Below are 16,215 nucleotides of genomic sequence, written 5' to 3' on the forward strand. Positions count from 1 at the left end.
CGGAATTGTTGGTCGTGTGAGCGGTGATTGCAGTCAGGAACAAAGGTAGTACCATGTGGATAACAACACTGTAAACTATATATACACACACACACACACACAATATATATATGACACCAATTTTATTAACAATATAAACGGTATAATGATAAAGGTTATGATGCAATAAACGTGCTAAACTAGTGGGTTGGAAGCCTTGGAGAAAGTTTGCAATGATTTATGGGATGAGTAGTTCCTCAACTCGTTCAGAAAAAATTATAGTCTTGTAGCTTTTGCCTTTATTCCATTTCCAGGTGATTTTTAGCCCCAGATCGAATATCGGGTCACAACTAACCTGACGTATGATTGGCTTGGTTCCAGTCTTAAAACTCTTTGCATAATGATTCTCCATGGAGATGGAGAAGTCAATGGAGAAAATGAATGGGAAATTTACTTCTAGAACCAGAGCTGTACAAAAAGGGGGCGGTTACTGTTGCGCTCTATTGGTTAAACTTTTGTCACGTGGACTTTCCATCCAGCCAATCGTAAACCAAAACGATTTGAAAAATAACCCGCCATGTTGGTTTTTACTCGTTAGATTATTGGTGTTGTTGACGTCGCGGTCGTAAGTTTTACAGGTTACAGGTAAGAATGACGATTTACGTCTTTAAACAAATGTTCTCTCTAATCATTGCTTCTTAACAAACAAACATAAACCTGTTACAAATAATTCATGTTCCATATAATGTTTTGCGAAGGTTTTGTACCTCGAATAACAATACACAAGGGCATAAAAACGACGTTAGCCAAACTCTGTTAGCTTAGCAGGAAACACAAATAAACAGACAAAAAATGTGTACACGTTAAAATATAGAAATACACTCAACTGTGCAATACCTTAGAAATAACCTGCCATAATACATGGGTATAACATTCGATGAACTTAACCATGTTTCATCCTCATCCAGGTAACGTTAGGTTGTCATCATGGAGTCCCGCTTTGCTACGCTGCGGCAGCGAGACAGCAGCGTGTCAATGCTGAGGGTCAAAATGTCTCGTAGGCTTTCGCATAGTCAGAAGGAGAACAGGGGAAAGATGGTTAATTCTAGGAGGCAGATTGAAAAGCTGTCTGAAATGGACCAAAGCAGCATAATGGATGCCTCAGCCGTGACACGAAACATGTCAGTCATTCAGGAGAAATTTGACAACGTCTTGAAAACTGCGAAAAGTAAGTATTTGTGGGATCTCTCATCTGGCTTTTAACACTTATATTGGGGTTTCCCTTTCCATGGAACAATGTTATTTCCTTTAAGTTATGCGTACTTGATAAATTGTTACAACTAGTGTTTCAACATTCTTTAAATTATTTCCTTGGTTCTTGGTTTCCCCCCCGATTTTCACTTCCATAAAATATATTCCTGGATTATATTAAAAAAGGTCCTTGCATGTCACTTTCAATTTGCTAGGGTGAATAAGGTTAAATCCATACTGGCCACTGACGCTTTTGTACTCTTTGTTGAAGGATTTAATCTGTCCTTCTGTCTAAAAGGACAGTTTTCTTCTTCACACTGCAGTATATCTGTCATCTCAACTCTGCACCTCCTTGGTTCCCCTTTTAGCTGAGGCAGGACTGGATAGACTTAAACAGCTGGAGCGCTGGAAGGAGAGGAAAACACTGGAGAAGGAGAAGAGTAAGAGGGAAAAGGAGCTAAAGGACGTCTTCAAGACTGGTGTGTACCATCCAAAGGACACCTTCAACTGTGTGGCTCTGCCTCCGGTGCCGAAGAGCAAAGCAAGACCTAAAGAGGTAGGAGACGGTTCTGGTCCAAGGGGCAGTTACAGATGTGTGGACACGGGACACATTTTATCCGGGTTTGGATTATGTTATTCATCCTCAGGGAAAGTAGTTTGTGTTCCAGTCTCTCTGCTCAAGATTGAGGACTGTACAAATAGAAAAAAAAATTGTTGCCCCAGTATTCATTCCTTTGTTGATTCTGTCCTTTCTTCAGGCTGTGGTCAACGTGAGCCTGCCCTCCAGAGTCACCCGGTCGGGGAAACGCCAGCCGCAGCCTCAGAAGGTACTTGAAGTGAAGTCAATTGATCCACTCATCTTCCTATAATTAATGTGTTTGAGGCACTGGATGTCGCACAATTAAGACTTTATTTTCTTTGTTTTTCTCCCCAGTCTCTGCCGCCACAGAAAGAACCGGAAGTGGTCCCTGCTGTTAAAAAAGGTATATTGTAATTACATGGGTAATGAAGCTCACTTTACAAGTAATCTAGTAATGTCACTCTCCAACGTTGTAAAATCCCAGGCCTCCATTTAAGGTCATCAATAAGTATTCTCATACCTAAATCGGATGGGTGGAGATAAAACAATCGTAGGGGATGATAATGGAGTGAAAGCTTTGAATTATTTTATTATTATTATTATTTTTTGATTTACATTAAAGCCAACATCAAAGGTTCCTTGGCAGTATTTGTAATAATTGTTTATGTATTTCATAAATGCATTTATTTATTTTGTCCCCAGTGGAGCCTTCCGTGGGGCGGACCACCAGAAGCCGTGTGGCGGGAACACAACCTGCGCCGGCGTCTACCAGAGTTAAAGCCACAGGTAACCGAAAGATCAACGCCGAGTTCCATAACGTTTCAAAAAGAAAGACAACATTTTTATTTTACAAAATATTTATAGTAACTCCAATTGATCAAAAGAATGATTGTTTTATCGTAGCGCATTCTCTGACTGCTGAACTCCGCTTTTCCATCTCGTGTACCTGTAGTGGCGCCGGTGGGTCGAGCCATGTCCACTAGATCAGCCAGGGGCCCTCCTGTAGCCTCTGTACCCAAGGCTAAAGACAAGCACACCGCAGGTACGGGCCGCGCCCCTGGAGATGGAGAGCCTGTTCTAAAAGCCACGTTTTTTAACTTGTGGTCTTTATGAAATCTTTTATGACGTTAACATTAGATGACATGTTTTTGTTTTCTTTTGTATGTCAAGATGCAAGCCTGATCAATGGAACACGGAAAATTTTAAAGAAAGCTGAGGTTTTATCTGGGAAAGCAAGTACAAATAAAGGTACTGACTGTTTGGCATCGCTAACAGCTTTCGTCATTTTCAACCTTCCCTCAATGAACTTTTTGAATGTGATTTGATGTATGATTTGCTTTTTATTTCAGTGACATCTGAAGAGCAACCCATTTTACCCAAGGTAGGAATTTTGGGTTCAGTTACTGCAGTTGCATTCATTAACTTTTTGCCGGTTTTATATTCATTGTCTGGATACCTGGATGCTAGTTTACCTTCATGTTCGCTATAGGAGTCTGATCCAGGACAGGAGGCCGGCCCTCCTACCAACATTCCCACTGAGGAGGATGAGGAGAGGGTGTTGAAGGATGTACAGGCTGGCCCACCTCCTGTTGAGGCCCCAGCTACCTTCGCCCCTCAGGGCTTTTTATTCCAGGCTCCCGTGGGCCTGTCAAGCTTCAAGTTTGAGCCCCTCACTCCACGCTCTGCAGACTCCTTCCTCAGGCCCAGGTCGGTCCGAGTTGGCTTACATGGCAACCGTTTTGTTGCTGTATTGAAGTACAATTCCTAGCTGCTTCTATTTAGTATAACTTTTTCCTTTATAAAAATAAATAAATACAATTTAGGTAACATTTTTGATGATTCTTCTTATTCTTCTGTCATCTCCAGTCCCAGCTTTAATTTCCCTCCGGTTCCCGCCTTTCACCTCGAGCCCCAGGCTGAGCAGAGCAGCTTCCTCCCCCTCCACTCCCCGCCTCGTACCTCTCCGGCCCTGGCCCCCCGGCCGGACCACATCAGCCCCCAAGCGCCAGTGCACGATGTGCCCTACTTCCGGTAAGATAATTGTAGTTATTTGAAAGCAAGCAGTCTCTTGCCAATATGCTCACTGTTTATTACTGCAGTTATGTTGTCTGTAAACCAGGTTTATTTTCTGCTATCATGTTATGCATGGTGGAGACGTGACCAAATCCACAAAGATTTGAACGGTTTGTTTTCTTTTGGGTTCAGTAAGACAACAGAGGTGTCCTTCGTAAACACAGGTGTCGCTCATAACTGTAATTATGGGTAAGGGTAAAGGCCGATTCATACCTCCGGATCCGGACGAAATTCGTCCGTCCGTACCAAACGTTTCCTCCGGGAATACCCTTCATACCTCCGTCCGGTTTCAGCGCTGTTATGGATGTAACACAATACATCCTCTAGAGGGCAGTGACTGTCGTGTCACAAATTACCGGCCAAGTCTGCTGGAACTTGATCTGAACGGGAGGGGGGCCAGGCGCATATGTAGAGCAAATTAAACGTGAGCTCGCTGATTCGTCTGCTTCCAAGGCTAGTCATGACATGTTTGTCTAAATATGACAGCTCTTTTAAGAGCTTCTATTGTACCGCCAGGAAAGGACTTCAAAACTGTAGAAGAATAACTCTTTTTAGGACACTTATTGAATTTAGAACATGATCATGGGAAGATATAGGCACCAATGTACCATGCGTTCATTCAATGAGAGAATGGGCGTACATGACTCTTATAGGGAAACTTCCACATCCTGGGTAGTAGCAACAAAGGTGAGGGAGTGACCATCGTGGAGATTTTAGGATTGGCCATGGCTGAGGTCAGTTAAATTAATTTGCAATACACTGCGGGGGATGTGGACATGTCTGCAAGGCTGCAAGACGGTTAAAATAATCTACAACAAAGGAGTCAGTCGATTGGCATGGCCTCAGTATCAGACTTCGTACTAAATGCCAAAGCAAACTATCTGAACACCTTTCAACTAGAGAGAGGAAGGGAGGTATCTCTTGGTCAAAGGAGAATGTATACCAATTCATTTTCTATTGACTAGTAATAGTATAAACAAGGAAGGTTTATTAAATGTATAAATAATTGTATATTATTGTTACAATTTTGATATTTCCACAACGATGAATTTTTATTTTATTTTATTTAACCTTTATTCTTTTCAGATAAAACATTAAGAACAGTTTCTTATTTACAATATTGATCTGGTACCATGACACGGTCTAGTTGTTGACCTTTTTATTTATTTTTCACTTTTAAGACTCCAAATGGTGTTGGAGACTGATAAGCTGACCGGCCTGTCAGCGCTCTGGGAGCCCAGGGTGCAGGACGAGACCATCCCAGAAGAGAGTACGTTTGACGGCAAATGTTTTCCTTATTACATTTTTTTAACCTTTTTTATTTATCTAGTTTTAATTCAATCCCCATAAGACCATATTGCATATGTTTTGGATGCCAGGTCGGAGTTTTGAAGTTAAGTGTGTGTGTGTGTGTTCAGTGCGGAACAGCATGCGCACGGTGGTGGGCCAGGCCAGGCTGCTCGTAAAGGAGCGTTTCGGCCAGTTCCGTGGACTGGTGGACGACTGCGAGCTGGGCCGAGGGGAGAGGATCACCAGCTGCATGGACCTGGAGGGCTTCTGGGAGATGGTCTACTACCAGGTCAGAGGCCAAAGGTTGACTTCACACGGTCTAGCGAAGAAACCACTGCACCATTAATAACGGATTATACTTTTAAATGTGTGAAATGAAGCAATACTTCCTCTTTCTTAGGTGGTGGATGTAGAGAAAAAGTTTGCTGCCCTCAAGGAAGCGGAGGCCAATAATTGGGTGGAGGAACTGAAGCCTGCAGCACCCCGACCGAAAAAAGTGATCAAGGTCAGTACGGTCTTCCCAAGTCCTACATCGTCGCAAAATAACACCCACTTATTTATTGGTCAAATATGCAATGTATTGTTATGACACAGGGTGCATCCTTAAAAAGTCTTAAATTCATGTTTCTAAATTGAAGGCCTTAAAAAGTCTTTAATTCGTTACAAATGTCATATGCTGGTCTTAAGTACTGTAACACAAGGGTCTTACATTAGTCGGGGCAGGACTATTTTATTTAAAAAAATTCTCATGGGACTTTTCAGGAAGGAAATGCTGTTAAACTGCACTTGTACTTCCAGCTTTTGAACCAGAGAGCACTGAGTATCACTTTATGTTCAATAAACAGGCAAAAAGTAAAGTTGAATGAGTCTCATTGAGTGACACACATGCTATGCTTTGGTTATAATCCAGCGGGATCCCCCCCACCATCGCGTGTTTTAGGTCTTAAATTTCATTCAAGGTGGTATTAAAAAGTCTTACATTTGACCTGCTGACACCTGCAGATACCAATGACAATTTTCCTTTTCCCCATCGACAGAAACCCCCCACCGCTGCCCCCTCGGCCCCCAAGCCAGCGGCAGCCATCGCAGCGGGCAGGTCGCGCCTGGCCGCCGCGAAGGCCGCCATGAAGGCCGCCATGTTGGCAAAGAAGCAGGCCGCAGAGGCAGCCAGCGCCACCCAGTCCGCTGGGAACGCTGACGAGGTCGAGGAAGCCCTCCCACGAGAGGCCAAACCCCCGGCCGCCGAGCCCCTGGGGCCGGACACCGTGCTTTTCCACGGAGGCTTCTTCCAGGTGGAGAGCCCCGCCAAGCTGCCAGGTAACGTGCCGCCTGTGCCTCCCCTCTCCTGTGCCTCCCCTCTCCTGTGTCCCCCCTCCGTTCTGCTCCACATTGGAGAAGGACCGGAGCCTCAATGGTTCTCTTCTTTATTCCGGTCCATTCTGCAGGCTCCACCAGGAAGTCCCTCCGTCTGAGTTGTGCTGTCCAGCCTCGAGTCTCCCCTCAGCACTTTATGCTAAAATGCGCCACCCCGACCAGAGCCACTAACTCCACCCCGACCAGAGCCACTAACTCCACCCCTGCCAGAGCCACTAACTCCACCCCTGCTAGAGCCACTAACTCCACCCCTGCTAGAGCCACTAACTCCACCCCTGCTAGAGCCACTAACTCCACCCCTGCTAGAGCCACAAACTGCTCCCCCACCCCTGCCAGAGACGCCATCACCACCCCAGCCAAAGATGACACCACCACCCAAGCCAGAGCCACCAGAGCCTCCTCCAGGGCCACTCCTGCGAGAGCCACCACCACCCCGGCCAGGGACAACGCCACCCCAGCCAGAGACACCACCACCACCCCTGCCAGAGAAACCCCAGCCAGAGCCACCAAAGCCACCCCTGCGAGAGCCTCCACCACCCCTGCGAGAGCCTCCACCACCCCTGCGAGAGCCTCCACCACCCCTGCGAGAGCCTCCACCACCCCTGCGAGAGCCTCCACCACCCCTGCGAGAGCCTCCACCACCCCTGCGAGAGCCTCCACCACCCCTGCGAGAGCCTCCACCACCCCTGCGAGAGCCTCCACCACCCCTGCGAGAGCCTCCACCACCCCTGCGAGAGCAACTACCACCCCTGCAAGAGCCACCCCTGGCAGAACCACCACCACCCCCGCCAGAGTCACCCGCAGATCACAGTTCACCTCCTGCTCAACCCCCAGTGACATACCCCCCTCCAGCCCGCCTGGGGTGCAGAGCCAAGACGAGCCCCTGGAAGCTAACGTTGTAGCGAGCGCACCGCAGACCCCAGCGAGCGCACCGCAGACCCCAGCGAGCGCACCGCAGACCCCAGCGAGCGCACCGCAGACCCCAGCGAGCGCACCGCAGACCCCAGCGAGCGCACCGCAGACCCCAGCGAGCGCACCGCCCTCTCCAGCGAGCCACGTCCTCGAGGCCCGCTCTCTGAGCTTCAGCCTCTCCCCCTGCTCAGGACACAGCACCCCAGGGGTGGCTACAGACCCCAGCCACCCTTCTCTCCCATTCCTCCAAAAGATCCACATTGAGGGGCAGGAGTCTATTTGCGACACTCCGGACAACTCTGTCCTTGAGGTAAATGGTGTATAAAATATGAATTAATATTATTGACCCCCCCTATGGGAAATGTATTGGGAAGGGAGAACATCTTTCCCTTCAGCTTCAGTCCTGTGTCTAATGATGGTTCTCTCGGCTGTTCATTTTACTGGGAAATGATCTTTTGTGTTTTTTCTTTTTCCTGTTTCTTTCCAGAATGTTCCTGGGCTGGACTTTGAGCGCTACCTCCGGCCCAGTGAGGGATGCAGCCCGCCTCCCGGGCCCGTCGCCATGGAGACGTTATCGCCCAAGGCGGTGGCCATGGAGATGGGCAGTCCCATGGCGGAGGACGGCTCCGGGGACCTGCTCCCTCAGGAGGAGGCTTTGTCGACCCCTGCAGGTAACCACTGGTAACGGGTCAACCTGGCACCTGGCCTCCACAACTCTTGTCACACCAGAGTAGGATGTTATAAAATGGAATCTAGTGGGTCTATTTATGTAAAAACAAATCGGAACGTTATTGTTTAAGAGACGGTTAAGGAGAGTCATTCTATGTCCAAACTGTCTCTGGCTGGCTTAACACTTGTTGGGATCTTCACTCTCGCTACAGGCCTGCACGCGGTGTCTTCCAATCTCGCACCACACGACAAACAGGTTAATGTCCGCTCTACTAAGCTCCACTTTCACTGGTTTTCACTGTCACCTTAAGATATAAGTTGGTACATGGGGATGGGTGTCCTGACTGGTTGGGTTTGTTGTGGTTGTTTTCCCAGGCCCAGCCAGACCTGCTCCTCTTCACCCCTGACCACCGGGACAGAATACGGGCGTCCATGTGTCCGAGGGACCTCATGGTCTTTACTCCTCCCGAGGCATGAGCGAAAAGTTATTTTTATGGGTGATTTTATAATCTTTTTTCGTATACCCAAAATATTTTATTACTTATTTGTTTCAATAAAACATCACATCTGTGAACGGAGTGATCAATGGTCTATATTTATTTTGTGATATGCCACCATATTTTTCCTATTTCATCGCAGGGGAAACATGGTGCATAGAATTAGAGACAGAGGAAATATAACTAAAGAGCCTCTTTGGATATGAGCTGCTTGTTCTTCTTGCCTGTGGCTGTGGGAGCCAGAGACGAGCTGGAGCCCACTGGGGTCAGGGCCCCTGGGGAGGGGCCGGTCAACTCGTCCTCCTCTTCCTCCCTTCGCCTCTTCTCTTCCTCCCTTCTCTCCTCCTCTTCTGCCTTGAGCTCCTTTATTTGCCTGGAGGACAGGAGTTGTATAGAAGTGGGTGTTTTTTTTTTTTTAATGAGATATGGAGGATGCATGTGATTACTAATGGCTACTTAAACTTCATTAAGTTGTGGTTATACTGCCATCTATAAACTGTAAATCACTCTATTCAACCCTTTTACTATTTGCTGGGTGCCTTCAAGTTCATCCAAATTGACTTGTTGTGAATTAAGTAAATTAATGTCCCTCGGGAGCAGGTTGTGGGTTAAGGCATCTAGCCTCAAGCATGCCTACAGGTTAAGCGGTGGACATTGGGATCCGAGCAGTACTTTTCTGCTGCCTAGCCACTACTGCACCCTCCGTCCACCACATTTGGATCCTGCTGCGTTTGCAGTAACTGAACAACGTACCTGGCCCTCTCTTGGGCCTTGGCCAAGGCGATGCGTTGCTGGGCCTTCTGGCGACACCTCTCGTCCTGTACCTCCTGGTCCAGGCGCTGGCAGTGCTCATAGGCAGGGAAAAACAGCTGGCTGAAGAACAGGTGTGTCCTCTGAATCCACATGTCCAGCTCACTCTCCTCTGCCTCCTTCTCAACGACCCCGGTCTGTCTAGTGGCCTCTGTGGGATTATAAATGTATAAAGAGTTCACTGCCGACTTCTTATTGGGGAAGCTGCATCCTGTGGAACAGATGGGTCCGAAGACCAGGCTGTGTACCGCTAGGGTTCAAAGGGAAGCTTTCGCTCTCCAGTGCCGAGGCCTGCTGCATGGACACACTGACGCACGCCGAGGACACCTGGTCGTCTGGGTGAGTCCCCTGCTGGACACTGAGTTCGCTAACTGTTGAAAGATCTATAAGAAAAATACACAATACAATTATTATATGTTGTATATCTGCAATAAATGGTGGTGGAATAAGGAGAGATAACAAACCCGTCGTGTGATCCTTGACACCGACTTCAGATTTCTCAAAACTGGAGGAATTCAGAGCCTCCATCGATTTCTCCATCTAGTCGTTAAAAGAGTTGTTTTTTGCCTTCAGCTTGATTAAATGTGTAAGAGCTCAGGGCATACAATCATTGCGTCCATTTCTATATATAAATGTGAGTGAAGATCAGAAAACTTTTGTAGATGCTATGCTGCTAATGAATCCAGAGAGATTATGCATGTTCCCGCTCCTTATTCGGAGCCTTCAATGGCTTGGTTCAACACAGAGTAGACCCACCTCTGACTTGGAGCTGGACTCTTCAGTGCCCTCCAGACATTTTACTTTTGCTGCATCCTGAATAACCAATGTTTTAAGAACCATGTTCATGAATACATTCATACAATGCAATTCTTAAACAAATAGCATAATTCGTTTTCTCAAAGAGGGCACCAAATAGCGGCGGGGGAATCTGGCTTCAGCAACTCAAAGTCTGCCTACTTTCCGAAACAGTATTTCTCAACCAATGCTAAAAAGATGACGCTCTGTGGATCTGTTAGGCGGGAGGGAGGAGGGGCATACCGTCTGGGAGAGGTGGGTGGTTGTTGGTGGGGGGCTGTCCCCTGCTAGAGAGGCCCTCTGGTTGGGAGGACTACTGGCCGGGCCGGGCTGAGGTGGCTGGTCTCTAGCTTCCTCGTCCCGCTTCACATCGGCACAACCAAGGAGCACCTCGAAGAACTCCAGGAACGTAACCTGGGTGAGGGATGGTTTGTGTGAGAGGCGCCTAGCTGCTTTCAATCTGAACTATGCAATGGTTTGTGTTAATTAAACTTTAGGTGATTAAGATAAACCAATCTTCAATAGCATCTGACTAATTTCCTCATGAATTCCCCTAGGGAGACCATAACACCAGTATGGCCAATCGAAAAAGCTTAATTAGCCACTTAATGGAGCAACAGACTAATTTGCAAAAGCCAATGAGAAATCAGTACCATTCCTACTAGCAAACATAGTCGACATGAACAGCAGTATCATATCCATCTCTCCGTTTGCCCACTGATCAGAAATAGGGCTCACAACTAATCTGCCCTAAATCATAGTTTAATGATGGCATTTGATTAATGTGTTAATTTGTTTCACATTCACACGGTTTTATTTTGTAGCATGTATGTGTTCAAAATGTCCCTACAAAATTAAATACGATTTGATTCATTCCACTATTTATTTTCTTTTTGATTTGAGGCGGCAGTGACATTTTCAGTGATGAGAAAATATATTTGCTAAAACGACAGAAGGAACAGAGAGGAGAAACACAGTTAGTCAGTGTAGTATTAACCTCCTGCTCCAGGTTGCAGTAGGACAGGTTGCTGGGGTCCTGATTCACTGCAGTATAAACCTCCACTAGCTTCCTCGCGGTCAGTTCAGTGTCCAACACCTTGAGATCCTGGTGAGATAACAGTGGAAAACACTAATGGTGAGAATCATCTTCTGCTTCTAACTTCTGATACCTGGAAGAGAGGTTGATTTAGCTTTGCTTTATGTTCTATCTTATAACTGTGCCTTGCAACTTTAGTCATAATAATAATTCACACTGAATTGTATATTAAAGTCAATTTTATTTGCATAGCCCACACAGTTATAGTCTAATAGGTCTTCACAGGCCACCTTTTATGACACCCACATAGGAACATAGCATAGTGGGGGGGTTCTTCCTTCCATGGATGATGCATTAATGTGCGGGCATAATGGTAGCACAGCAAGCAAATCCTTGTAAGTACAATCAAATGGCCTCAGGTATACCTTAAACATCAACAGCAGCTGCCGGCAGGTCATGGTGAGGCCGGGGGAGGCCGTGGGGCTGTCCTTACTCATAGCCTGATAGATCCTCCAGCAGTTCTCCATGTAGCGCATAGCAATGTGAACTCGTTCCACATTGCTGAACAGAAAACCTGTTTAAAATCAACGAGACATCCATAGTCGATAACAGAGGTACCGATAGTGGTTGAGAGACTGTAGTCCATACGTTTTAAGAAAAGTGAGAGAGCTTATTCCCGGAAATCTAGTCAAATATGTGTGTGCGTGATGTTCCACACAAAGGGCTCCTGTACCTTTAACAATCTTTGCATTAGGAAGAACGTTGTCTTGCATGAGTTTGGAGAAGCACTCAGCTAAAATGTTCTTCTGAGACCTGTGATGGGAGGAGATCAGTGAGATTTCTCTGTGTGTGTGTGTGTGTGTGTGTGTTACCATGGAACAGCTTTCCCATTAATTTCCTTATTGATAGTGTTGATACGTACCCCAGGGCCTGGTGAAAGGTGTGGTAGGCTACGGACACCAGAGAGCTGATGAGAATGGGGAGCAGGATGCCAGTGTAGGGAGAGAGCAATTCCCCTTGTGGTGTGAAAAGAAAGAGTATCACACACACACACACACACACACACACACACACACACACACACACACACACACACACACACACACACACACACACACACACACACACACACACACAGAGAGAGCGCAAAGTTCAACATGCAGTTACAAGCAAACACACGGCTGGTTAATATAACAGCTTTGATGTCCGAAACAGCTTACAAGGTTCTGCAGTGTTCATTAGGGATTCTCCGGCTGGGACGCAAACCACATGACCATCTGAGTTCATGACTGATATGGTGAGATGGAGCACCTCCACATCTGTACAACTGCAGGCTCACCTGGCACTAGGCGGTCCAGCTGAGCCAGAGAGGAGCCGTGGTGGTGGACCTTACAGTCCAGGAGCAGGCGCCAGTACTGAAGGCGTGACAGCAGGAACACGTTGTCGGGCGACTCAGCGTGGCCCAGGCTGCTGTAGAAGCTGTAGATGGACCTGAGCTCCGATACGTGCCTGAGCACCACAAGCTCCACCTGCAGGATCAGAGTTTCTGAGTAAAGTAAAGTCTAGGGCAGGCTCTGTCTGGAGCTTTTGGGCGTTCCCGTTACAAGGCACCTGTTTGTGTTCTGAGGGCCTGATGCTCGCGGGGAATTTCTCCAGCAGGAAGTCGATGTCGAGCTCCATGTACGGGCCTAGCATGGAGGAAAAGCCCTGGCCAGGTAGCTGGTGGGTCGGTCCGCCTACAATGGAAAATAACACCCATTGGTCCAACAAGGTCAGCTGTGTTCAAGGAAACCAAAACCGTGGCAGCCCTGCTGCTCCTCCAGGTTATGAAGATTCCCATCCCAACAGTGATGATAATGAGGGCTCTCAGAGTCCAGAGAGCTCCGTGAAGCTCACCACGGGGGGGGTGGTCAGGATGGGGGCTGGTCGAACCGTCCAGACCCCACTGAGGAAACTCCAGCATGTGGTCGTCCACAAACTCTCTTTCAACGCTGCGGCCGTTAGTAAAAGTGAATTTTCCCTATAATAAAAAAATCACAATGGTGAGGTCACTTTAACTCGGAACACGCCTGGTCGTCACTCATTGAAAACCTGTGATGATGTTTGGAGTATGAGGTCAAAGGTCACCCCCGGGATAGCATTGCCAATGTGAGCGTTTTACCCGTCCATGTTTTTCGTTTTTCCTCCACTCTCCTTGGTAACACTCCCCACTGGCGTAGAAGAAGGTGCCCTGGCCGTGCCTCTGCCCCAGGACAAAGGCCCCCTGGTACTCGTTCCTCCTGGGGTACTGGGACCCAGGCATCCGCCAAACAAACCAGGTGTGGGTGCCCTGGCCGTGCTGCAGAAGAGGACACCAGGTGACTACTTGGCCCCACTCCATCATTTGTAGCAGGATGATTAGATTGACTAAGATGAGACTAAATGAGGATGGTTGTGCCGACATAGATTCAGTATCAGGGAGATAATTTTTGTATTCAATAATGAAATAATGTGTTTCTCGTTTTGTTAACGGTGACAAATTATACCACTGGTGCCGTGTTCCAATACCCGTACTGTCCGCACTTACTAGCCAAAATTTGAGTACACAGCATGTTCCAATTCAGATCCGGCGAAAAGAAGTATACTTCAAGGACCCGGATGCCGTACTCAAAACGGGCTAATCGTGAAGTGTGGATCGAAGGACACTCCCCGTACTCAACGGCAGCCATCTTAGCTACGTAGCGGAAGAGGCGGAGCCAGGCTGAGCCAAAGTCGGCGCATTTTCCACATAGCCTGCATTAATAGTCATTTTGTATTTTTTATAGTTTTTATAGCTTTTTATAGCTTTTTATAGCTGCTAGGCGTGAAGAGTTCACCGTTCAAAGCGGGATGTTTATTGCGGGGGAGGAGCCACGCCGGCAGTCGTGATCGTCATTTCCGGTAAGTGCACCACAGAGTACTCGATTTGGAACAGCACTCACATCTAAAAAATTAGCGTACTCAAGTGAGTACGGATTGTGCAGATAGTGTACTTCCTTTAAGTATACTCATGGAAGTACGGGTATTGGAACAAGGCACAGGTGTGAGTGTGATTAGCAGTGACAAGCCGACTTGTGATGTCAGAAGAGGCAGATTTGCGAAACGGCTTGTAATGGCTAATCACACTCACACCTGGTGGCATAATATGTCACCTTTAATGTCCTGTTGTATCCACCACGTGAAAGCCAGACAGGGAGCCTGTATCATGGTATGGTATTGACCTGAACACCGTTGCTCCACGTCCCAACGTATTGCTCCCCCAGGGTCAGCCACTTCATGGTGCCTTCCCCATGCCTGGCATTGTCCCGCCACTCCCCCTCATACAGGTTGCCAGAAGGATAACTGCAAGAGGCACACATTATGAACCATCAGCCTATCTAGTCTTAGTGGTTTATCATCAAGTCATTGAGCAGATGCTTTTACCCAAAGGGACTATTCTCAGGGACACACAATGTCATCAATGAGCAAGGGGTTGCCTCCTCATAGAGTCCCACGGTTATCTACGGTAGTTACTTTCTGGAAGGTGCTATTGTCCATACCGTCTCGCTCCCCAACCTTCTCTCTTGTTCCCCTTCCAGTGACCATCGTACCAGGAGGTCTCTGCCTGGTTGTAATAGACCACACCCTGATAATAAACAGACAAAATATCAAGCCACAGCACAGGTTTAACACGACTATAGTACTACTTTCTCTATATTAATCCAGATGCGTCTCATTCTTCATTCACCTTGCCATGTCTTTTCCCACGATGCCACTGGCCCCTGTACAGAAGAGGCGTGTTGGCACATCGGTGGGCTCCGATCCCATGACGTATGGCGTTGTAAATATCACCCTCGTAGGAACTACCATCCAGCCAGGTGTACTTTCCATGGCCCATGGGCACGTTGGCTTCAAACTGGCCCTGTTGCCATCAGAACGTTTAGAAGTTCACTAGACACTTTTATATTGTAGGATGTATTTCTATGCAGTCTCAAAGTATTTACCTCATATTTCACTCCATCTGACCACGTGAAGAGACCATATCCTTGAATGAGACCCTCGGAAAATGTACCCTTTAGTGAGGAACACAATGGATTTCAATACAGATTCAGATCTGAGATGTTGAGTACAGCGCAACTCTACAGCATGACATGCACCAGTAAGGCTACCTTGTACACATGACCACCTTGGAAATGTGCAACACCCTCTCCATGCATTTTGTTTTTGTACGTTTCCCCTTCATACCTGCCAATGGTAGGGGAAAAATGATTCATAATATAATTGCATTCATTATCATTAAGGGTTAGAAATTAATTGTTTCCCCATTATTATCATGAAGACTATGCCTCCATGGAAATAATAAAAATAGAAATTTAACTGGATATGAGGGTAGTCATTTTCACCAATTGTCACCTCTGTACGATAATATCAGAAACGGCAGGAGGTTCATGTATTTCGTCCGTGTGCTGTTGATCCTCGACGTGTTGATACTGCGGCAACTCAGACGTTGTTAAAACAACACCTGGGGACTCCGACACGGAAGGAGCCGGAGAGTCGATCAATATTTTATTTTCTGTTGCGGCGGATGTTTTTCTGGTTTTATTCTTCCTCTCCCCTTTTGCCATTTTGTAGTATCGATCTTCTACTCACTCACGCTCAGAAAGGATTGACACAATCTCCATAGCAACCAAGGCAAACTAAAAAGTACGGAAACTTTACTGGTCCAGAATGTGCCCTCTTCAAAATACATCAAAACGGGTACTGGGTATGTCAAATCCTAAAAATTGTATTGCAGTGATTGATCATAAAATCTTGTTTTGTGACATTGCAGGCAAACTCACTTCTGTAATTATCCCTCTGGTACTTACTTTGCCACTGGTATAATGCCTATTTATTGAGATTGTTCTAAGCCAAAAAAATGTGTAATATAACAATTTGAGGCTCATTATCAT

General features: G+C 46.8%; 2 protein-coding genes across 2 annotated transcripts; one reads left to right on the forward strand and one right to left on the reverse strand.

Annotated features, from left to right (window-relative positions):
- Nucleotides 1–572: 572 nt before the first annotated feature.
- dlgap5 (discs, large (Drosophila) homolog-associated protein 5) lies at nucleotides 573–8,728 on the forward strand. The gene is made up of 19 exons (XM_056577752.1): nucleotides 573–624; nucleotides 948–1,207; nucleotides 1,599–1,786; nucleotides 1,989–2,057; nucleotides 2,165–2,213; nucleotides 2,513–2,596; nucleotides 2,763–2,852; nucleotides 2,981–3,058; nucleotides 3,160–3,191; nucleotides 3,300–3,517; nucleotides 3,677–3,841; nucleotides 5,065–5,153; nucleotides 5,302–5,462; nucleotides 5,574–5,678; nucleotides 6,211–6,490; nucleotides 6,619–7,769; nucleotides 7,947–8,130; nucleotides 8,341–8,384; nucleotides 8,504–8,728. Exons 2-19 carry the CDS (start codon nucleotides 967–969, stop codon nucleotides 8,603–8,605), a joined length of 3,330 nt encoding a protein of 1,109 aa, XP_056433727.1. The 5' UTR covers nucleotides 573–624; nucleotides 948–966; the 3' UTR covers nucleotides 8,606–8,728.
- On the reverse strand, nucleotides 8,710–15,901 carry rsph10b (radial spoke head 10 homolog B). Its single transcript, XM_056577701.1, has 19 exons — nucleotides 15,677–15,901; nucleotides 15,433–15,508; nucleotides 15,268–15,336; nucleotides 15,012–15,185; nucleotides 14,824–14,909; nucleotides 14,506–14,626; nucleotides 13,428–13,604; nucleotides 13,163–13,286; nucleotides 12,878–13,002; nucleotides 12,606–12,795; nucleotides 12,189–12,282; nucleotides 12,000–12,079; nucleotides 11,692–11,840; nucleotides 11,228–11,335; nucleotides 10,474–10,644; nucleotides 10,192–10,248; nucleotides 9,684–9,975; nucleotides 9,379–9,586; nucleotides 8,710–8,998 (listed from the first exon to the last, which is right to left on the reverse strand). The coding sequence occupies exons 1-19, from the start codon at nucleotides 15,886–15,888 to the stop codon at nucleotides 8,809–8,811; spliced, it is 2,703 nt and encodes a 900-aa protein (XP_056433676.1). The 5' UTR covers nucleotides 15,889–15,901; the 3' UTR covers nucleotides 8,710–8,808.
- Between the last annotated feature and the right edge of the window lie 314 nt (nucleotides 15,902–16,215).

The sequence above is a fragment of the Gadus chalcogrammus genome, chromosome 18 (genome assembly GCF_026213295.1).
Source record: "Gadus chalcogrammus isolate NIFS_2021 chromosome 18, NIFS_Gcha_1.0, whole genome shotgun sequence".
Taxonomy (NCBI): Eukaryota; Metazoa; Chordata; class Actinopteri; order Gadiformes; family Gadidae; genus Gadus; species Gadus chalcogrammus.

Bases quoted from the DNA above. Each gene is read 5' to 3' on its own strand.
- rsph10b (XM_056577701.1), bottom strand. From the start codon at position 15,888: ATGGCAAAAGGGGAGAGGAAGAATAAAACCAGAAAAACATCCGCCGCA. The intron at 15,509-15,676 runs GTGACAATTGGT...TACCATTGGCAG, and splicing joins TCTGATATTATCGTACAGAG to GTATGAAGGGGAAACGTACA. The intron at 9,587-9,683 runs GTACACAGCCTG...ATAATCCCACAG, and splicing joins CTTCCCTTTGAACCCTAGCG to AGGCCACTAGACAGACCGGG.
- dlgap5 (XM_056577752.1), top strand. From the start codon at position 967: ATGGAGTCCCGCTTTGCTACGCTGCGGCAGCGAGACAGCAGCGTGTCA. The intron at 2,058-2,164 runs GTACTTGAAGTG...TTTTCTCCCCAG, and splicing joins GCCAGCCGCAGCCTCAGAAG to TCTCTGCCGCCACAGAAAGA. The intron at 8,131-8,340 runs GTAACCACTGGT...CTCTCGCTACAG, and splicing joins GGCTTTGTCGACCCCTGCAG to GCCTGCACGCGGTGTCTTCC.